Source organism: Scomber scombrus, chromosome 11, assembly GCF_963691925.1.
Source record: "Scomber scombrus chromosome 11, fScoSco1.1, whole genome shotgun sequence".
NCBI lineage: Eukaryota > Metazoa > Chordata > Actinopteri > Scombriformes > Scombridae > Scomber > Scomber scombrus.
In genome coordinates, this window is record NC_084980.1 from 8,527,656 (window position 1) to 8,551,883 (window position 24,228).

Below are 24,228 nucleotides of genomic sequence, written 5' to 3' on the forward strand. Positions count from 1 at the left end.
GTGTAAACTAACAGACCCCGCTCTTCCAAAAGCTTCGGCGCCCTCCTTCTTTGTGCGACACCTTTTTTTTTTTTTTTCTTAAATTCTTTTTAGGAGCAGAACAAAACCGTGTAAGCACAAGCTCCGCCAAAAAAAAAAAGAAAACCATTTGTAAATTCCAAAGACTTCACCATGGCACTTCATTCAATATGGGAGCTGTGTGAACTGCTATCGCCGGACTGCATACGTCTGTACATCTTCACTGTTTCACCTCTGTTTTAAAAACTGCACTGCCATTTTGTGTGTGTCTGTGTGTGCGTGTGTGTTTTTGTTGGTTGTTTTTTTTCTTTTTTTTCTTTTAGTCAGCATAGTGCATGATCGACTCAACGTAGTTTCCTGGGAAGAGTCCGGTGACGCCGTTGCAGATGCCTTCGAACCAACCGTCATCGTTTTTCTTGATTATGTAGATGATGGCTCCCTCCATGAAGGACAGCTCATCCTCCTTATCCTTGGAGTAGTCGTAGATGGCCACAACTAGGACAATGTAGAAAATAAATAGAAAGAAAATTAACCATAGTTTTTTTTATTGGTTTATAATTTAAAAAACAGTTTCCAGCAGAGCAGTTTTCTCAGGCACTAACCTTTCTCTAAGTAAACCTTGGGGGCCCACTGAGGGTCTCCGTCAGCGTAAGGATCACTGTACTGGACCACCGCGGCCTCCTCTTCCTCGTAGTCCACGGGTGGGGGAGGAGGTGGTGGGGAGGGCTCCTCAAACACACCGATGTCCTCTGGGGGAGGCGGAGGAGGCGGAGCTGGGCTGTCTGTTACTGAAGGAGGACGGAGAGAAGGAAGAAATGAGAAAAAGAGCAGCACAAAGATTACAGATTGCAGGTTTGTATGAATTTTCAATTGCAAAATTCTATACTTCCCCCCCCCCATTTTATTTATTTATTTATTTTTGGATGAACTAGGTCAAGGTCCAGAATGGTGCAGCAATCTGTAACAATATTTGAGAATTATTTCATGCATGAGGAAATGTTACTGTGTACTGTGGACAGATGATGGGGCTGAAATAACATGAAATCTTATTCTATTTCAGTAGGAAGTCATTAAAGCTCTTTTCTAGACTTTAAACTAGCCGATGTATTGTCTAATTATTTTTTGCGTTACGACCATCATCTAAACCGATAGGAATCTTTTTACAATGAAGATCTCTGCAGACAATTTCACAGTAAATGTGCAGATATTTAAATATCCACTAGAGGGCAGCTCTGGGGGGTTTTCTACTCATATGTGAGGCAGAATCCACTACTACTACTTCTCTAGTATTAAGGTTCCATCAAAGATTTTAGAAATACTGAGGTCATGAACACATTTTAAAGCCTTATCACTCTGCCAATATTGTGTGGAAATAATGCATTCATGTATTTATTGTCCTACAATTAGTAACATTTACAAATGTGGACTCTAAAATACTCGATACAGCCTATAAAATACCCACCATGTGTGAGTTTGTATCTCATGATCTTATTCTCCTGTAGCCATGACACTATTATTATAGATGCTAGAACAAAAGAGTATTACTTGTACTGTTCAGTTCTTTATCATACCATAGAGAGCTGGATTAATAACAAATCATTTTAAACTACTTGTACAAAAGACAATAAGATGTTTTTTATAGTTATTGCCCCTCAAAGGGAAAAATAATAAGTAATAAATAACTACTTGCTGGTTCTGTGGATTTCTGTTTTTACGTTCTTCCTTTGAAATATTAGCAAATGCTCTTTTTAAAAAGGACAAACACCTAAATATTCCCTTGAGTCTGTTTTGAAAGACCTGCTGAGAATGAACTGAGAATGACCTGGGTGAATTTCTGCATTCAGTCTGAGTGATTCTGTGTCTGATGGCTGATGGTGCTGCAGGCAAGGACTCATCGTTTCTCTGTGCGTGTTCACACCAGTGCGAGGTGTTAATATGCGCGGCTCAGCGTTACATAAAGTGCGATTTTAAAAGCCTTACCCGGCCCTGACACTGAACCTCTTCAGTCTTCTGTCTTTCACTCAGTTTCTCTTGAAGCAAGTCTCCCTGCAGCCTTTCAGTAACATGTCCAGTGATTTCAAAAAAACAACAAAAAACCTCTCTCCACCTCTTATCTAACTTATTCATAAGACTGCTGCTGTTGAATTAAACAACTGGTGATAATGCGCCACAGGACTAAATTCAATGTGTCTCCTTAATTCCAACCTGCTTACACACCTCTTTCCACTGGTCCAACAACTGACTATAAATCCTTTGGAGCATTAAGAACTGAAAATGCTTCTCTCAGACTTTATTAGTCCTATCGATTACCCATTTTAAAGGTCTGTTTAAACACTAGGACCCCACTGATACTGGATCTTGGGGACCAATGCCGATACTGATATAAGGGAGTACAAAAACTAAACTAAACTAAAAATAGCCTGAATTAAGAAAAAGAATCAAATATAAATACAATGCTGTTATATATCTTAATAAAATAAAAATATTGTTGCATATGAGACAACACATATGCTGATATATCTGTGATAGGCCAATATTAGCCAATAATATCGGCTGACTGACACATCAGTCAGAATTTAATAAGCACTGCATATATTACTTTTAGTCAAAGTATAAACACATCGTTGGCAAGGACCATATCTGACTTAATATCAACCACTGCCTAAAAAAGCCTATGTGACAGTAATGAAATTACTCTGACAGAGTAATTCACGCTGACAGACAAACCTAAATATATTCTATTAAAAACATGTTACAGCATTTGTTTGGGTATCTATTTGTTTTATTAAGTATAAAACTGGTAATCTGAAGAGATCGAGTTCTCTGTTACTGCACTTAAACATCCCGCTGTGTTTCCAGTGCTGTGACCTCTTTTGGACTGTGGCACTCTTTTCTTTGTCTGCTCAGTCATGGTGGTTATTGCTCCTCATACTAAGTACCCAGTTCTTCTTCCATTTACATAATAATCATTCTTGCTAAAATGCAGCACTTCCTGCGTGCCAGTGGACTAGTAAAGAGAAAGACCTTCCAGACACTGGCTAAAGAGCAAATGTTAAAGATTTAATGACCTGGGTGTAGCAGACATTTATTCATATGAAAATGGTACAAATTATTAATTATTTTAGTGTCTGCTTCAGAGCAGCATACAGATGGTCAGCAAACTATTATGGCAGGATGAAGCTACAGTATATTAAGAATAATTTGTTCAGTATCGGAATTGGATGACTCATACCCAGTCGTGTCCTTCACTTCAGTGTTTTGGCTGCTTGCCTTTACTTTGACAGACACATGCAGACAGTTAGATGGCTACATAGCCGCATTTCTCCAGACGGGCGGCTGGAGAATCAGGACACGGCATCAGGTCACATTTTCTCTCCTCGGTGAACAGGGAGTACAGGACACACGTTTTATGCGGTCCATCGCCATGGCAACAGACAGACATCTGAGGGACACGGGCGCCCTCAGCCCCACACGCAGTGCAAGAAAAGGTGTGCTGAGTGCAGCAAGCCGCAGAGCTGAGTGTGAATGTGAAGCAGTGTGTGGATGCTGAGACGTTTTCAGATTATTAAGATGAATGAAGAGAGATGTCTCCACTTATGCTGCCTCCACTACATGTATATAATGTATGTATATATATGGAGATGCCCTCATATGTGTTTTTTCCTGCAAATGGGCGTGAGTGAAAGTTTCTTAGAGTAGGTGGATGTGAATTAATGAAAAGTACATAGTTTCTTTGCATTTTTGGAAATATTAGCAAACCTATATGTGTGTGCATGTCTATGTATGTGTTGAGTACTTACTGCTCTCCTGCATTCTGGCCACAAAGCCGGTCAGAGGGATCTGTGGGGTCAGCTGGACCATTGGAGGAGGAGGCGGAGGAGCCACAGACACTGGAGCGGCAACACCCAGATAAGCAGAGGAAGCAGCAGAGACAGAGAGCGATGGGAGGTGGTGGGTGACAGTCAGGGAGACAATGACAAGAGAAAACATCATAGACGAGAGTGAAACGGCAGAATTGAGGCAGAGAGGGAGGAGAGAAAAAATAAAAATAAAAAGCTTGTGAGCAAGCGAAAACAGTGCAGGAAGCATTGCTGAGCGACTCATTTACACATTTCCAATCAGCGTTCTTTTGTGCTGCTTTTTTTCCCCAAGCTGCGCTAAAGAGGCATTCATCTCATCTCAGCTTGAGAATCTACCTCATCAGCATCTGTTTTAAGTCAAAAGCAAAAGCTGTAGACAGCAGAAGGTTTCTGCTACAGTGAAAGAGGTACAAAGAGCTACACAAACCGCCCCCAAAAAATAACAGAGGCAAGGTGACAGAAAGACATAACATAGATCAGGTAGAGCTGTAGCATCCACATGTGATCCTACTGGCAGTTCAATTACATGTTCATAAGAGTGGTGTGTGTGGACCTAAAGTGACATATGAGTTCAGTCACACCTTTTGCTGAAAGGCTTTGTATTCATATAATCTCTATCTTCTGCCCTTAAAAATAGGCTTTGTTGTAAAAAAAAGAAAGAAAAAAAATATATAAATGGACAGACAAACAAAGAGAAACACAGCTGTCCTCACTCAAAGACATGATGTCACACACATGCATGCCAGGTCTGACTCATAAATCACATAATCACGTAATGGAGGGCCGGCTGTAATCTCGCTGGGTAGTAATGTCTTATTTTTCCGCGCTGCTCTCACCGCGGAGCCGCATCCCTCTACAGCTGCACCCTCTGAGCTGGAGGAGAGAGCCGCAAGCTTCCGTATGTACTGGAACTAGCTCCTGTACTGCAAAAAAAACCTTCTATTACAGTCACCAGAAATGCACGCATATCTTTCACTGTAATTAAATTTCAACGAGTATACATCACAGGGATCATTTGACTTAGCAGTTAAAGTCCCTGGTTGATGCAGCTCTGCATCATTGTCTCTCTCCTCCCAGACAAGACAAGACAGCCTCCTCCTTCTCTGTTCTGTGCCAACGATGATGCTTGTCCTTTGAGAGCGAAGCCATTAGAGGAGAATGGCTCAGAGTGATGCCTGCCAAAATAAATTCTGCTCCTCTGACAGTAAATATGCACGTGTACGTCCTGGGTTCCCCCCCTCGTCTAGCGGCTGTTTGTTTTTGCTCTGCCCCGAAATCTGAAAGTGCTTCCTGCCTACCTGCCTCTCCTGATAAAGAAGCTCCCAGATGACTAAAGGGATCATGCAGTAACTCAATTAGAAATGATAATGACACAAGCAGTTCTGGGGTGACAAGGTTTCAACAAGCCTGATTTCACTAATTATCAATCATCTTTTATTTCGTTAGCTTCTGGAAGGGTTAGTACATGCATACCTTTTAAACCCAATGGACTTTTTAAAGCAGATTAGCATAATTATTTACTACGGAGAATAAAACAACTGCAGAGAACGGACAGTACGCTAATTTAACAAACGCTGTCACATGTTACATTCAATTTGATCACCGCTGGATGTATCTGTTTCGCCAGATTAAATAAGACTTCTCAGGACATTTTAAAACACCAGCTAGATTGACATTTGAGATCATAAAATATTAATAAGATGTTAGGACATTGAAATAAAACATTCTTGTATTTGATATTTTTATATTCTAACTGTAGTTTTATCATCCCACAAACCTAATTTCACACACTTATCATGGCATACTATTTCTACACACCAACTTTCTACCAAACCACGTCCAATATAACACCTATAAACTATTAAATACAGACATTAAAGCTGAGTTACCTGAGTTCTGCGGGTAGGCTGGGCCCCCGTTGATGTGGGGCTGCTGGGAGGAGACTGAAGGGGCGCGGCGGTAGGTGCCGGTGGCCGACACCATGGAAGCAGAGGAGGTGGTGGAGGAGTTGTGACGGGAGATTTGGCGGGAGATGGTGCCGAACTGGGACATGGGGATGGGACCCAATCCGGGACCCTGGGGCACTGAGGCTGAAGATGTCGCCACTGTGGGAGAGGGGGAGGTGAGAGGACGGCAGCATTACCATCAGTTCCTTTTAGAGTACATATTCATTTCATAACATATCATATAAACATAGTATTTCAACACCATAAATTACACATACAATATAAATCATATGTACACATTAGAATAAAACATTACGGTTAAAAACATTAAGTATGTGCGCACACTGCTCTTTACCCTCTATGCAAAAAAAACAACACATTACATTGTAATATTATTATGTACCTGTAGCACTTCTCTATGGGTTAATATAAAAGATGAGGTGAAAATATAGCCCTAATAAATCTAAAAGTTGTCAATTTTTCTAGAATTTACATAATTATCTTCAATATAGAAAGCTGTATCATCTACGTATACCATCACGTCACATCCTTCTTTATAGGATGTTATGGCGTTCTTCATTTGATATCGGCCAACATTTTAACCATTTCTGTGCTGAATTTGATGGAATTTGATTATGTGTGTGTGGCAGTAAATGTTCAGGACAAGAATGCATACTATTGCTCATATCATGACAGGAAAAGCACAGGTGAGATTGATGAAATCAACCACAACTGCCTTCCCTTCATCTGTCCCAGCTTCAAGCTCCTGGTATTGTGCATACTGGTTCGCTGTCGTGGTTTACTGGGAAACACTACACCACACATACACACTGAGCCATCAACTCTTGCTTTTGCCCCAATAACAAGTCATAATGTCTACAGTGAAAACGGTCTATAAGAGCCACAGAATGACACACAGGGAGGGTACAGAAAATACACAACAAACCCAGTAGTTACTGCTTATCTGTGGACACCCAATGAGCAATAATGAGAGGTTGCAGCTGCTGGGAACTCACCTTGCCCCATACTGGGAGGGGAGGGGGTGGGAACTGCTATAGGGATACCCACTCCACTGCTTCCACTGTTCTCCCTGCCGCCACTTCCACCACTGCTGCCACTGCAGAGAGAGAGAAAGGGAATAAGGATGTGTGAGACAACCTTAATTACGTTTGACATCCTATCATTACTCTCTCATACGTCATTCTGTCATAATGTCCGTGACTGCAGCAACAGATTCACAGCTCTTTCACACACTGGCCACCAATCTGAGTGCACAGTTTAGAGGATGTGTGCTACCTGTGTGTCCGGGGCCTCTGGTTGAGCGAAGCTGTGCGTGCAGGGCTCTGCTGGCTGCCCAGTCGAGCCGGGCTCGTCATGTAGTCATTGGGCACCACCGGGGGCTTCACTGGCTCCAGTGTCTTGTAGGGAGTGTTGCGCCTGGACAAAGATACAGATAGGGAAAGAGAGATAACAGAATTCATTACTGCTATCGTCATGCAAAGAGAGGAAGTACAGAAGAAAAAATTAACCCAAAAACTGTTGTCCAGGCCTTAAGAGCCGTGTGGACACTGTTAGTTAATGTAACCATGGTCAGGTGGTCCTGGAGTTGTAAACCTTTGAGGAATTCATCAATTATCTCAAGTCTAAATCAGTCCCTAAATCGGTAGGCTGACTACCCTACTGACTAAATCAGGAGTACCGTGATTTTAACAAACCATACATGTTAAACTAGGAGTTCTTACCCCAGTGTACCACGACCAGCCATTGGGGGGCTTGGGGGTTTCTGTGTAGGCGGGTTGGTCCTGGAAAGCGTCCCTCCTCGCCCTGCTGCATTGTTCCCATGTTGCTGGAGGAACAAAGAAAAAGTTAAAAGGAGGGAAAAGAGAGTTTGTTTGAATTGAATAACTGACAGCAGTGTTTCCCCTTGCAAATGAATATTTAAGCTGAGGAAACACTCAGCCTGATAATAATTAAGCAAAACTTTGAGTAGTTTCAATTGAGCTTTACATACATAAAAGTTCTTAGAGAAACAGCAGTAAGACTTAAAGGTAACAATTGACTGGCTGCCTAGATTGAGAAATTGTGAATATGCATGTAAAAATGGGATGATGTCACTTATTAATGGGTATATGGATGAATAGATAAGAAAATGTAAAATCTATTACCACTTTTCTTTACTGTAACACATTATAAACATTGAGCTGAACTTATAGTATATGCATGGGATAATTTCACATTAGGTATAAATCCACAACAGATAAGATAGATTAATGACAGCTGAATATATTCTGATGTATAATGATTATGATTTGTCGCACTGTAATAAATCAGGTAACTTAATCCCACATCATCAAAATCTAAAATTCTTGTATGGATCCCCTTGGCTGTGTGGAGTTTGGTCAATACATGACAAAAAGAAGAAAAAGACAACCATCTCTTACCTTGGCTTTAAGCCACTGAATGCAATCAGGCAAAAAGAGAAGACAGAGTTGGTTAATGGTTTTAAAAGTGGATGTTTGATTTGAGTTATTTTAGTGATAGTCAGTGTGAAATATAAGCTTTATGAATGAACCATACTTCTGTTCTCCATTGCTGTAAGCTGTATTTAAGTTGTTAAGATACAATAGGTATAAACTGAAAAACTAAGGGAGAAGAGACAAACAATAAGACAGTAATAGAAGAAATATAATGCAATTTTAAGGGCTAAAAATCTGCTTCAAGTCCATTCAATGAATCATATTTATCCCAAACAGAAACATTTTGTTCTGATGATGCAGTAATACAGAATAATAAATAACCTGAATGTGTTTATATTATGAAATTATTAAATAAATACAACCCAAATACCATTCCATTTACAGTATGTACCAATATAAAATTATAGTTTTCAATGACATTAATAGATTTTGTAACATAAATAAAAAGGGCAAAAAATGATCTCATTGGCTGAGAATTGTTTGTTTTGACCACCAATCCAAAACCAAACAAGTCTTTTCATTTACTAAGACATAAATCAGAGAAAAGCAGCAAACTTTTGTCATTTTTGCCTCGTGAATTTAAAGGATTAATCATTTACTAACTAACTGGTTCAGTACTAATCACATCTCTTGACTCATTCTGAGTCACATTTAAGTTGAATATTTATCACAACATTTGGCATATTATCTGTTGCAATAAACTCTTACCAGCATCCATCATCGGTGTAAGACAGAATCTTTTTGAATGCTAGTCATTTCTGTTTACACTCACACACACCTGTCTGCCAAAGATAAAAACCCACCATACACATAACGAAAAGGAAGAAGTAACTTCCTTTTGTTCCAGTTTCTACATGCTGCTTTGAAAAAAAAAAAGTGCAGGAAAGCTTAAACTGCCACTGTACCGTTGCTCAAATAAAATAAAAAAACACAGAGTGAAGCATCTCCACAGCCTTGTTGATTTGTGTGTTTATGAGCCTATTCTGTATGCGTCAGTGTCTAGACGTGTGTTACAGGCTGTAATCAGACTCGGGATCACTTTATCATTAGACTACAAATAATGAGCAATGCATGAGTTACATGTGGCTGCTCTGACGCTCTTGAGTGTTGCGCTTGGGTAGTAAAGCACAGCGGGGCCGTAAATAACGGCAGAGAGAGGTGAAGTTCAGGACTGTTGGCGTGGCTGCAACTATGTCGCCCCGGTAACTGCCAGTAATGCCAGTAAAAGGGAGAGCACAGTCATCCGTAAATGTGTGAATGGGTCTTTCCATGCTCAAGTCTGTGCTTCCCATCCATCCATGGGTGAGCTCCCCTGATAATTTAGATGGAAGGCAGAGGGGTGATGATCATGCCTCAAACGCTCGAGGGGATCCGAGACGAAACTGGCAGTGCTAATAAGGTGTTGATTCTTTAACAGGATGAACACACCCACACCCACAACATGAGCATGTACACAACAGCAAATATAATATACTACTCTCAGAATATTGTTTTTTTTTTATCTAGTGGCTGGTGCAGAGTATGAAATCATATCAATCCTACTGAATTATTCACAGACATGTAAGAGAGAGAGAGAGAGAGAGGGAGAGAGAAAGAGAGAAGGTTCTGGGGGGATATGCAATGTGATATGTATTTCTGTCTGCACCGAGCCAGACAAACGCACATCCATGAACACACACATGCAGCCACACACACACACACACACACACACACACAAAAGCCAGACAGAGACATCACAGAGAATTCGAAATGAACAGCTCAAATATCCAGTAGCAAGGGATACTTCAATCCTCAAGAGGTTTTCTTCCTTCTTTAAATCATCTAAACTTGGTAAAAAAAAAAAAAAATGTAAAAACTAAACTTGATTAGAACAAATGTAGACTCCTAAAACAGACCATTTTACACATATCTGAGTAATGTTTTGGCAGCGTGTACTGCTGTTTTTTAATTTTTTAATGGAAGTATATCTGAAAAGGAGAAAAAAAAGGGTTGAAATTCTTCTTGCATCTGCGCTGATTTCTGCAGGAGATCCATCATTTGCAGCACCCATGAATGATGCTTCATTAGCATAGCAGGCCATGCCAGAAACTCAGTGTGAAGCAGCTCTCAAGAGGAGGGAAAGAGCAGCTTTTGAATTTGAATTGTGTTGTTTGAAAGTCAGCAAACGGCCACTGTCTTGACAGGCAGAGAAGAGGCACGGAGAGAGAGAGGGATGACTCAAAACGCTATGCGGAAATTTACGACACCAGCAATCAATACACACACACATATGCACGTATATGTTTTGTTGGAAAAGAAGCAGAAGGGGAGAGAGGAGAGAGCGGATGGATCATAGGGAGAGAGGATAAAAAAATAAAAAAATCGAAGAATGAGGCGGAAAAGGGTTGAAAAGAATACGTTCCCGGGATTCAAAAGAGAAACTGACGGCGTGGAGTAACACTCGGCCAAGATGTCTGTTTCTCGCTTAATCCGGACGCCACAAACACAAAAACACACTTCCATTAACTTCCAGCTTTGGAAGTTGTGACTGAGCATGAACAAAAAACTCTGACACTCAAAAGCTTTTTTCAGTTTTGTCAAAGTCTGCTACCAACTTAGCATCTTATGAGTGTCGGTTACATTTCCATGAGTTTCGTACTTAATTAACTAAAAGGCCAGTATTGATTGGCTCGCGGTGTGAGTGAATGCGTCTGAGTGAATTATGTAAGCAGGCATCAAAGTGCCAGGTGTGAACTCGACTAAGTATGTGTTTTCCTGTCCTGCAAAATTGATCAACGCTGGAAATGAAGACGATATATCACACTAATGACTTTGGGATTTAGCTGTACCGGCCTGCTTGTGATGAAGCTGGAGGAAGTGTGGAATTGCTTTTTGAAGCAGCAAAAAAGTGAACATTAACAAGAATGCTTAGTGAATAAATACATAGAGACTTGTTGACTTTTAAGTCTGTTTAAAGGACCAGTGTATAGGATTTATTGGCTTTTTATGGTCAGGTAGAAGATTGCAAGTGTGTAGGAGAGCGTACAGTGGCTGTGAAACCTGCAAAAAAAACACCTCTCTAGAGTCAGTGTTTGGTTTATCTGTTCTGGGCTACTGTAGAAACATGGTGTGGCAACATTGCAACACTGCAACATGATTCTTTCTATTACGAATTTTTTATCCATGGAGGTTTTATATGTGTACATTTTCTCGGGGGTGGCCTAGCGGTGGAAATACTACTGGGCATATTTAGTGTGCCCCATAACGCAGAAGCAAATCTGGAAGCTAGAAACTTTTTTTGGCATATGGAGCCCCATACATATTACACACTGGTCTTTTAAAGGTTTTTTTTTTTTTTTTTTGTTTTGGGGTTTTTTGTCATGATGACCAAAATCAGTCTTACTTTGACGCCGTGTCCAACATCATCTAGCAGCGTGTAGTCGATTGGCTTTCGAATATAGCGCACTGGCCGCTCCATGTTGCCCGGGGCGATGATCTTGTGGGTGCGAGAAGTGTTCTTATTTGTGGTCAGGATGCCGATCTCTCGACGTGCCACCTTCTCCTTATGAATGTCCACAGTCTGCAGGAGAGAAACAAAGTGGGATGTGAGTGGATTTACTGTAAGTCATTTTCATTAGGAGAGGATACAGAAACATTTCTGCATGTTTTATACACATATGTGACCAAGTATTTCTGAGTAGGATGCCTCCTTTTCTCCTGGTCTGCTCCTGTTTTCCTGTTAATTGTTTGTTGTTAATGTAAATTCAACACTTCCTTCATCTGTTTCACATTAAGTCTTCCACCAGCTCAGTGGGATACAGTCCATTTATTTCCATGAAGGGCTTTTACTACGAAAGTAAAGAAGAAGAAAAAAAGGTTGTTGGAAATAAAAATGATGCTCAATTTATGACAACAGCAGACTGTGGATTTGTTTTGTTTCTCTGCATGTATTTGAGACTGGTTACTACATTAGTTCAAATAGAACACTATTATTTGAGACCCTCTGATTACTTGAGTGCCAGATTTACAGAAAAAAGAACATTTGTTGGCCTGCACACATCAAGTCTATATTTAACACATGCTTCACTCTACAGTTACAAAAATACATTTCATTAATTCATCAACAAGTGGGCCGCTGCTCCTATTCAGCCTAAATTGTTTGATATCAACTGGAAATAGAAACCAGCTAAATAAACACTGAGAGTGGCACTCCAGTGATTTACTATTGTACTTAAATGACAATTGGGGATTTGTAAGAGACCGATTTAGAAATAAGTGGTCAAAGTCCCAGCTTTTAGGCCCTTGTATGGCCCAAGCTCCATAAACACTGGCTCCTCCATTTCCCAAAATGCAACTCAATAGCACCTTTTCTTAGAGCTTTTAATGCCTGGTAAATGCCCATTTTGTTTATACCTCCAGTTTGTAACACAAACTTTCTGTTAAAATGATAACTAAACTGAGTGTGATGTATAAAATGGGTAAATTGCCCCTTTAAATATGTAAACTAAGAAGGTGTGGTTTTATTCCTCTGTGGTTTTCATGTCTCTTAGCCTCCTCCTGTTTGGACATTCTGGGTCCATCCTCTGAGCTCCTACTGACCCACTACTCTGCTTCATTGGCCTACACCCTGGGGCCCATTTGACGGAAGCGCTCCTTAAACCTCATCACCGGGACCGAATGAAAATACCGGTGACCTCCATCTCCACTGAGATTACAGTCATTACCACTCTCAGCGGGGTCCTGCATGGATTGGCCTTCAATTTATGAATGATAGATGAAACTGGAAGGAGTGATGAGGGGATGAGGGGAGAGGGAAATGCAGTGAGGAATGAGGGAGGACGGAAAGCTTCGTCTCCAGAATATGAGGTCACACTGGGGAGGAGAATGCTGACGAGGGTACTGTTAGTGTGTGTGTTATTAAAGCCGCTGTGAGGTAGATATGAATCCTTTCTTTGCCTTTATGCATTCAATTAAAAAAAGAGACATTTAAAAAAATGTTTTAATGTTTAGATATATATGTGTGTGTCTGTGTGTGTTTTTTAAGTAGATGTGTGTCTGAGACCCGCACAGCAACGAGGTCACTCATCAATCACCCACTCAAACATCTCATCCAGTCAGCCCGACAGCTCCGCCGCTACGGACGCCACTCTCTGGGAGCTGTAGGCGAAGAATCTGACCGAGCGATCGAAAGGCTCATACGTATTGTGCAAAACTCCCTCTGTGTCTGGCATAAAGTGTGTGAGATACACAGTGTATAGAGGACATGTAACGCTCTTTTTTTTTTTTTTTTTAGGAGAGGAAACTGAGGGGACACGCCCAGGTTCAGCTGGGAAGTAAGAAAAAAGCCTGTTTCCTGCTGGTGACAGAAACGAGTAGAGGTGGAGCGAAGATTAGTGAAAGCGAGAGAAAAACAAGAGACAGAGAGACTGAGAAAGAGAGAGAGAGACATTAAGAAATTAAGAAGAAAGGAGAGTGTTGATGGAATGAAATAGTCTCTAGATTCATGGTGCACTGTTACATCTGTAGGTGACAACTGAATCCTGTCAGTATCATTTCAGCATTTCCTCTACACTCAGATGACTTCAAACAGAGTTATCTAAGTGAAGCTATCTTCATGAAACATCTAGACATAATAACTGTTACCTAATCGCTGACGACAGACCTCTGTCTGCCCTTCCTGCTCTCTCTCTCAATCTCATTTTCTTTTGTAATCTCTTTACTCTAATAAACATCTGGCTGTCTGCTCACCCTCTGCAGCCTGTTTGTGGGAACAGATGGTGCAGCTGTGACGCTCACTGCTGGATCTATAGTCGCGTCCTAATAAATCTGCGCTTCAGCAAATGATTATTCTCTGTGCTACAGTGAAACAAGTTGTCTGAAGTGCATGCTGTCAAACATTTAGTTAGTCCTCTCGAGGGTGGAGATATTTTACAACTGCAGTGCAGCAAACGAAAAAAAAAGGGAAGGTGCTGCACATGGTCGCATCTGTAGATGTTATCAAATGTCAAGCGTTAAGGATGTTTCTTGAGCTGTGGTTCCTATTCAGCTTCTCAGAATAACTGCTGGTGTTGAAGTGTTACTGGCAGGAGGAAAATATAATGAAGTCCAAGGCGTGTCAGGAAACGTGTGATATCATACATCAATGATCTCATGTGTAGCTTCATAGCCAGTCTACAATTTGAGACCTTTCTGCTGTGGGTGTAATATTGTCGGGGTGGTGAATAAAACCTCACAAGTGTCCCTTTCTGTGTCATTATCATATTTTGAATTTATACTCTGAACTAATTCTAGGTTGATCCTGCACTTGAGAGGATTTGACCAATTGAAATGGAGCTGAGAGAGGCACAAGTGGGTCATCGAGCTGATGAATGACAAATTTTGTGGGAAAAAAAAAAGGAAAGAGATGAATCAGAAAGCAAACTGGCAGACGGCAGGACTCGAGGAAATGGAAAAAGAGGGGTGGAGAGACTCATGGGAAGCGCCTTTATGTTTTTGAATTGCAAAAGAATCAAAATGAGGTGCTTCCATTTTGTTTACCCGTTTACTGATTTGGCTTGAGACGCCGCCGCTGAATGCACAGTCATAGTTTTAGGCACAACCATTCACGTTTACTGATACGCACACAAACACACACACACGAGGACATGTGCTGCCACAGCTCTGCTTTGATTAAATAAGCTGCTGATTTGCATTTAGTTAGCGGCCGTGCTCGTATCATTTTGTGACAGCCTCCTCTGCAGAGGGGCTTTTAAATCCACAGATGAGACTTGGATTTGGCAGGGGGAACGTTTGGCTGCTTCCTCTTTCCTTTCCCAGTCTAACTTTTTCACGTCAAAACGATTTGCGCGACCAAAGCCAGAAAAATACTTGGCACAACCAGGCAAGTTAAAATTTAATTTCTTGGACACATCACAAATAGAATATTGAATGACAGACCTGGAGAGATACCTGTCTGAACAACCTGAACTCCTGAAACCAAGAAATGAGATGTCTCCTTTTCCTTTATCTTATCGGGGCTTACCATAAAAAATGTAAGTAATGGAGCTATATAATAATAAGAGTATTAATTCTCATACAAAAGTATACAATATGCAAAACTAGCAATCCATCTTTCTGATATTAATAGCACCATCATATCTTGATGTGATTCTAACTGTGCTTTTCAGACAGCGAACGGTTGCCAGTGGCAACAAGAGGTGGGGTGACTGCCACTCTTTGTCACTGCCGTCGGAATTTATGATGGTTAAACTTTTCAAACTTGCTGGCGTGACTCGCAGTGTGACCATGGCAACCACAGAAACAATTGCAAGTGAAACGCATTTGGGAAACGATACAGGAGGTGATTTCACTGGTGGTGTATCAGAGTATCGAGTTTCCTGTACGTACCTCGACACTAGCAGAGAACAGACAGCTCGGTGAAGAGAAAGAGTGTTTCAAGATTGATTATACCGTTTGAGATCATAAAAAAACTTCTTCTTACTATCCCGCTCTGTTTAACAGTGTGATGGGCTTGTATTAGGTGGTAAGGCTGCGTCTGGAAGCCACTTTCCACCTGTGTTTTTTCCTGTAATGACGAATCAAAAATGTGACCAAGTTTCATTTTGATCATGATGAAAAGACTGGGGCTATTTTAAGGAAAAATGCTGTCAGTCCCAGCAGCAGTTAAGCAGCCATACAGGCTCAATCAATGTCAATCAATGTAGTTACAATGCCCTCTAGTGCTATTATGCCTGCAGCAGAAATATCATGGGGGGGGGCTTAAAACACCAGCCGCTGATTATCTGTGATGATTGATATCTAAAAGACTTTCCTTTGCTCGTCATTAGAGATCACCTCGCTCTGCTCCATCCCGCGGCCTGTGGAGTTAAGCGGGAGCCGAAAACGCTAACCAGGCGAGAATGCTGGCGTCAGGATTTCGCTTCATCGCCGGCGGGCTTAATGAAGCACACAGGGAGGGGACGGGGGGGCGGGGGGGGACATTCACTGGCTGACGGGGCAGGGGTGGCCGCGTGAAGCACAGAGACAGAGACAGGACTGCTGATGAAGCAAGAGTGACTGGAGAGGGGTTGTGGAGGTTTTGGCAGCTCCAGTATGATCCAGTGTGGCCCCCCTGTTATATCTGTCTTTATAACAGTTTGGTGTGATGGAACAAGATAATATCAACCACTGTTTATATTGTATTTAAATAAATGTAATAAACAAATCACAGCTTCCCCTCACAGGATACAGAAGATATGACACAATTTGTTAACTTGCACAACCAAACATGAGTACTATATATTCATAAATAAAAGCTGGTTTTCAAGCAACAACCGTGGCTAATAAAGGACAGGTCGATGAGGGCTGACGTCACCTGTAGAGACCAACTCTGCATGAGTATGTCTTTTTTTTTGCAGAAATCCTGTTTTTATTCACTCGTTTATTCAAATCACTTCTTGTCAGCAGTTTATTTTTTTTATTGCTGTTCAGCTGCTGTCAGTGAAACTCAACACTTACTGCAGATGTTTAAAATGAAAAGCTAACCAGGAACCAGAGGGATTGTGCCCTTCAGCCACAGTAAGCTATAAATATGTATGTAACATCTATGCAGGAAATGTTCTGAGTTTCAGTACAGACAGTAGCTAAGCAGTGATAGAAAACAAACTGCACACAGGAAGCAAATGGTCATATTTAATCATTAGTGAATGGAAACAGTATTTCAGTTAGATATGAGAGGCTCAGAATGACAAGAGTGGTGAGTATGACATGATTATGTTGTTGTACTCATAGAATGAGTGCTGTGGAAAAAATACATGATGCTGGATTTATTAGACAACATGTAAACAAGGAGGAAGTTTAGATGAGAAGATGATCAGAAAACTGCTTCTATCAAAATAAATCTTTCAAATAAAGGCCTGGTTAACTCCATATCTTGTGGTTGAGCTAAATAAAGATTCTGCCCATTACTGAAGAATTTAAAGTACATATTGTAAAAAAAAAAATCCAATTTTAGACTCTTTTTTGGCTGATTTGAGAAGCACATTTTGGAAACTCGTGGTTCACGGATTTCTGAGAAGCTTCAGACTTTTCTGATGATTCTTGTTTCACGCTTATTTCACATTTTCTGAAGTGCTTATGCAGTGGTGGCTGTTTTTCTCGGCCTGTGGTGCTGTGTACCTGGGAGATGTGGTTGATGGAGGACTCCATGCGTCGTAGTTGCGAGGCCTGGATGTCCAGCAGCTGCAGCACATTGTTGGCTAAGGCATTGATCTGGTAGGCCACGCTGGCCAGAGACTGGGTGGTGTAGGCCTTGGTCTCTTCCAGGGCCTTCTTCTTGTCTTGAGCCTGGCAGATAGAGAGAGAGAGAGAGAGAGGAAAGGAGAACAGAAGTCAGAAAAATCAGTGGAAGGACAGAAATGGAGAAGTTGGCAGAGGGAAGTAAGGTAAAGCTCCAAAAAACACTCAAGAGGAAATGATGCACTCTCATTGTTACGTCCTATCAGTTTTATGAGCGAGAAGTGAGAGGGCAGTTTTCTACAAGAGACACTATTTGACAGAATCTGCTGTTTTTTTAAAACTGTAAAGCCCTGTTAAGATCCAACAAGCTGTGAACAAGAGTTTACGAGGCTCAGGGGAGACGACTCTGTTGAATGTGAAGCGGCCTGGAACTGGACAACAATGACTTCCGAATAACTCAGATAGACAAAATGGGACAGGTGCATGGTGGGAGCTGAGCCCAGTGAGCAGAAATGCCAAGACATTTCACAGGATCCCAAATCGCCACCAGGCTGCACAAACCATCTGTTTCTGGATGCCTTTAAATAGCAAGTGGACTGAATGGACATATTTATAGTTTGGAAAGAGGACTGACAAGTGTTTTTTTTTTAGAAAACTGGAAGAAGAACTGCAACTTATTATTTTCAGTAAAAAAAAAACAACCTTTTCATCACTTCCTCATTTAGGGTCTCCAAATTTACACCAAACCAAGTGTTAACCACCACCACACCCTGCCTCACCCCTCTCAGTTCATCTACCAAAAGTTGTTCAAATGAGGAGAAAAATCAAACATTTACCATTTTACACAAAAAAAAGAAATTCTGGATCCAAACTGTAACCATTAGTGTCTCGATAATCAATAACCTTACTGTTCCCTTTGAATTCTGTGTAATTTCTCTGTATACATCTAAAATTAGGTTACTATTGTTACTTTTATTGACTATTCATTCCTTTAAAAAATAGCCATTTTTCAGCCTGTATATATGACGAATATTCTTTGTCTAACTTTTATTATCTGCCTGTATTGTTTTATATCTGTATTGCTTTTGTCCTCGCTGTAGGACCACAGGAAACCAGCTGCAAATCAGTTTCTAGGCTGAGGCAGACCCACAGCTGCTTATGTTCTACTTTTTCCTGCTAAAAATTAAAAAATATATACAAATATGATTAAAAAATAACTTCATACATACATAACTGGCAGATGTTATCTTCTAAACTCTCTGCAAGAGAGAAGATGAACATATTTGTCTTAATGTGCAACAATTTCTTTAAGAGTATTTGATCTATTATTGTTTGGTCTCTATGATTATTTTGTGTCTTTTTCTAACTTTTCTAACTTTCTAACTTTTTCTAACAGATAAATGTTCAAATTAACCAGTCTGTATGAAATCTTGTAGATAGATAGATAGATAGATAGATAGATAGATAGATAGATAGATAGATAGATAGATAGATAGATAGATAGATAGATAGATAGATAGATAGATAGATAGATAGATGTCAATGCACATTTCTATACAACAAAACTTTCTTTGAGGGCAGTATTTATCACAACAGCATAAAAAATTAAATGAATAAAAGAAGTAAACATAAATAAAGGTATAACCATAAATATAAATACATATTTGAACTTTTACTAGCATTTTAGCTGGTTGTAGTTTCCCATCCTATTAAGGAGATGAGCAGCCTTTAACCGTGACCCCACTACACAACATGACCACCTGCCCACCTGCAGCCTTGTGAGCCACCTGCGGCCCCCATCATCTGTTGCCCGTGTTTGGTGGGACCTGCTGGGGGATCAGTCACATGGTCGACCTTTGACTGTCGGTTTGTAAAACACAAAGACAGCAGCACTATTACAGACGCTGCAGCAGGCAGTTCATACCTCAGCTGAAACACTAACTTATATTATTATTATATTATATTATATTATTATGCACAGATTACTGGAATTTTACTATTCTCATCAGTCACACTCAATGATGTCAAATGTGAAACACTGTAAACACTGTTGGGTTTGGCTTAGCACAGTACGATGGAGAGGAAGGGCGTTGTTAGCAGGGATTTACAGAGAGGTTAAAACTTCAAACTAATTAAAACATCTTTTATAGAAAAACCCTGATGATAGTGGCCTACATCTCTCTGCCACATTACTCACTCTCTCTCATGCTTTCAGATATTCTGTGTCATGTAACAATGAGTTTAGGAAAGGCTTTTTTTCATTGTTTAACATCAGACTCAACTTAGACAGCACACTAAAATAAAGTAATTTATGGGTGTCATATCATATAATGAACACCAGGTCTGATGCTGGACCATCGTGAACTTGGTGAGTCATGAATGAAACAGCTATGAGTCAGAGGGGTGGGGGGTGAGGGTCATGTGAGCTGAAGGGGGATTTTGAAATCATGGAATCCAAATTAATTTCTTCAATGTTTGGAGAAAAATGTGACACTGATATCTATTGGTTAAAAAGCTCTCTATTTGGTTGATAGGCACTTGGCAGTTTCGACATGTAAACCTCATAATGGAACAAACTGGAGAACATAAAAGTTTTTCAAAATATCATTAATATTAAGATGACACATTTTTGGAGAGTAAATGTGAAGGCCTCAGATCTGTGTGCATGCCAATATCAGCTGATCCTACACACCAAAGTAGATGACAGGACTAATTTGAAGCCCATGTGTTCCCAAAAATAGCACAATGTTCATTTTTACATATTTAAAAAAAAAGAGTTGCTATTTTTGTATGCAGGAGCCTTAAGAGAGATACTAAAGCTGGGCTCTGGTTTCGATGGGAGTTTGTCAAATGTTCAAATGGCTCGTTTCAAACATCTCATCTAAGAATAAACTCTTCAGTCTTTTTCCAACATCACACACTGGATCTACATATCAGGGCCATGCATTGCCAGTATGGTGTTTTGTGCAATTTGTGCAATTTGAGCTGATAGTGTGAATACATAAACTCAATAATTAATTTAAATGCTGTGACAAAATAGCCTAAAACATGGTAACAACTAGAAGCAAAAGGCTGGGTTCAGCACTTTATTGAAGGTACAGAAACATAGTCCGTGTCCAGTTTACTGCACACGATCATAAAGCATGAAATAAAACTGCCTTGCACCACGCTCGTGTTACTTTTCATTCCCGGCTGTTGTTTCTCAAGTGTGTTTATACGCATGAAGGATTCCAGCTCATGTTTTTAATGTCCTTGAAGAAATCATTATTCAGGGGAAGCAACATACATGTATCTTCATACAGCAGATATGAATATTCTGGTGGAATAATATTCTAGATGCATGCTGTTGTAGAGTAAAGGAGATGAAAAGCATCACGCATCAGTTTATAGAAATGGATTGAGACAGCCTACAGCGGTGTACAAATGAAGTAGAAATAAAAATGATGCTGTTAACAGCAAACTCAAAAATGAATCATTTCCCCTAAAAAAAAAAAAAAACTGTTTTAAAACCAGACAAACTTACAATGAATGGTCTGATTCAATGTGCATTCTGGACATTAGTCACAGCGTGTGATTCATATAATAAGATGAATGAAGAAGTATAGTTATTATTCATGTGACATGCTGGGTACAGATACAGGAAATGTAATGCAAATATTTTGTGGTAAAGAGGATGGATGCTGACGGAAGGAGCTGTGACCAAAAGCCACCGTCGGTCAGCACTTTTCCTTCTTCTTCACTTCAAATACTGTTTTGCCTGTATTGTTCATTTTAATCCTTACTTCTTCATGTGAGGAGCAACACAATTTCTACAACATGTTGAGGTTTTTTCTTCTTAACACTTAAACAACATTTTAGAAATTTGAGTCTGTGGTCTGTCTGCAAACACCTCTCACACACACAAACACACACACTTTTCCATTTCCTTTAGCTGTGACCTGCTGACATGGGGTTTTTTTTTCCACCTCAAATGTGATTTTAAAAAAAAGTGATTTCTAGATTCCAGATTTGTGAGCATCATCAATCAGCAAACATACATGAAGAGTTGACTCAGGGTGAAGGAAGTATAATTCTTGTTAGGATTCATTTATAGGATTTCAGCCAACTTGTGAGTCAACCAAGTACTCCTAACGATATGTAAACTATTACAGACCACAAAAAACATAATTTATGGTCCACACAATAACCCAGACTACTGAAACATGAACCATCTTCAAGTGAACATCTAGAAGTCGATTAATCAGCCACCTTTTCTCTATGCCAAAGCAACACAGTCTATTATCCTTCTGCTTCATACGTCGACAACCAAAGACTTTATATAAAATGTTACTTTCTGCATCATAATGAGGTGAAAAAACACAGTAGTGCCAGAATTTAAAAGTGCATCTGAGCCGTGTAACCCACATAGCATTTCTGATGACAAGCAGGGCAAAGCGATCTGACGTGTTATTACGGCAAAGCTGTGGGCTTTCTCAGCAACCACAGTGAAAAAATGACCACGCTGGAGCACAAGCGGGGGGTTCTGGCATGTGCTGGTCCTGTCAACAGACACTGCTGTTCACACCACAGCATTCAACCCGGCGATGGTCTCCGACATCAGCTCACACTCTCGCCCAAGTTGACTGAAAGCGCTCCCAAATGTGGGAGAGTAACAGGGTGAAGGGGTTTATTCAAAAGAAGTCTTCGGGGCAGAGATCCTCAAACATGTTTTAATATTGTATACATGTTAGATTCTAATTTAATGATTGACTCCTCCTGAGAAATCTGGTGCTGCTAGAAAAAAAAACATTTTACAATATTTTGTAGGCAAAGAAATGGCAATCATGAATTTGGGAAGCACTGATTTAGACTATATATTCATACTTTTCCTGACACTGTTTTAACATTCAGTCTGGGTATGCAAAAACAAGCAGGCACGCCTATCATTAACCTGCACCATGCATTTGATTACAAGCAAATGATCCCCTGGACATGTTTTGAGCCCTGTAGTAGGACACATGATACCAGCACCATAGACATGCTTTCCATAGACATTACATACATAGACTCTTGCATGACTTGTGTTTTTCCCCCACTTCTTTAAGGACTCGGCCTGTTTAATGATATACACTGATATGTAATTTCACACCCATGCTTGGAGGCTTATTCAATATGCTGATGGGAAAGACAAATAATGAATCAAATCATTATAGCAGTTCTACTGATGATGGACGATGTCTGTCCTCAGCAGGCTACGGCTGTAACGAGTTTAGTGAGCTAAGCACTTAATTGTGTTCTTCTATTTCCTTTGCTAGCTAATAACAGTCATAACATGTTACTAGCACTTACAGTTTTGCTAGCTTAACATTTTCGTGAGTGAAATGGCTGTTTGCGAAATGTCCCGTTATAACACCGTTGTGTCGCCTAAACGTGACGCCTGTTTGGTTATTATCAAGTTAAAAAAAAAAACATTTTATAAAAGGATAATTAACGTCTCTTTTTTTCAATGAAGGTCGAGGGTGCCTATCAAAGTGAATGCAGTCAGTGACAAACCACTTGGTCATAACAACGACACACCCTCTAAAAACCTCCAGCAGCAGCCTTCAATACATCGAGTGTAGCCTGTAAATGTGAACACGGCTCCGGTATACCGGGCCGACTAGCACCGTAACACACAATAACGACATACAGCCGCCTCTGAACCATTATATCGGAAGAAAAAAGGCCAATCCGGTTAGCGGTTTGAGGATCCCTTTCGTTACGACCAGCATTTCCTGTGCCTGTGGTTTCACTCACTTCGGCTCCGGCACCGCAGACACGACGGAGATAACAGAGGGGGGAAAAATCCGCACATTTATCGGCGACAAGCTTTCTCTTACCTGAACATAATTGTTTTCACAGTATTCCGCAACCCGGGACAGGTTCTGGTAGCTTTCCACCAGAGCTCTTTTACCGGCAGGGATTTCCTCCTCTAATAGCATTTGTAGCTCTGCCATCTTACATCCCTTTGCATTTCTCTCCTCTCTGTTCCTTTCTCAGTGAGGCGAGGCGGTGATGCTGTGCTGTGCTGCTGAGAAAGGGGCTCCCCCGCCTGGCATTGTGGGGCCGCTGGCCTCCGATTCACAACGGCCCACAGACCGCAACTACGTTATAAACGGAGGGCGCTGATTGGCTGAGAGAGTCAGGGAGAAGATTCGCTGACCAATAGTGTTTCACTGCGATGGCATTTACGCCCGTATTAATAATAACGTATTATTATTATTATTATTATTATTATTATTATTATTATTATTATTATTATTATTATTGACCAGATGAAATACTTGATTTAATAGTTTAATTGACTCATCAAAAACCATAAATGTATTTATTTATTAAGCCGTATAATAAAAGTAACAGAGAGTATAATATCCCACATAAATCAACTTAAAATGATACAAACCAGCGCAATTCTACAACAGTGTTTTTTCAGGTAATGTCACATGAGATAACCAACTGAAAGAATTACACTGATTTAAAATAAATCAGTGTAAAAATAAATAAATAAATAATTTACAATGACATTCTAAAGCCCCGTTTACAGACTATATCACAATTTTTTTCCACAAAGACAATATGCTTAAAGCCAGCACTCAAAGGTTTTGCTCTGAAGGCAAAACCAGAACGACCTCTGTATACTACGTCTCCCATACATCACCGCGGTTTAAATCCCCTCTTAGAGGGGTTTGTGGGTATTGAAGGAGTAAGCGTTGA

The 24,228-nt window shown here is 40.4% G+C and overlaps 1 protein-coding gene across 1 annotated transcript; it reads right to left on the reverse strand.

Annotated features, from left to right (window-relative positions):
* Window positions 1-337: 337 nt before the first annotated feature.
* On the reverse strand, window positions 338-23,561 carry LOC133991282 (abl interactor 1-like). The gene is made up of 9 exons (XM_062429812.1): window positions 23,355-23,561; window positions 17,437-17,604; window positions 11,684-11,860; window positions 7,567-7,670; window positions 7,121-7,261; window positions 6,841-6,941; window positions 5,768-5,983; window positions 621-806; window positions 338-513 (listed from the first exon to the last, which is right to left on the reverse strand). The coding sequence occupies exons 1-9, from the start codon at window positions 23,469-23,471 to the stop codon at window positions 338-340; spliced, it is 1,386 nt and encodes a 461-aa protein (XP_062285796.1). The 5' UTR covers window positions 23,472-23,561.
* Window positions 23,562-24,228: the final 667 nt, after the last annotated feature.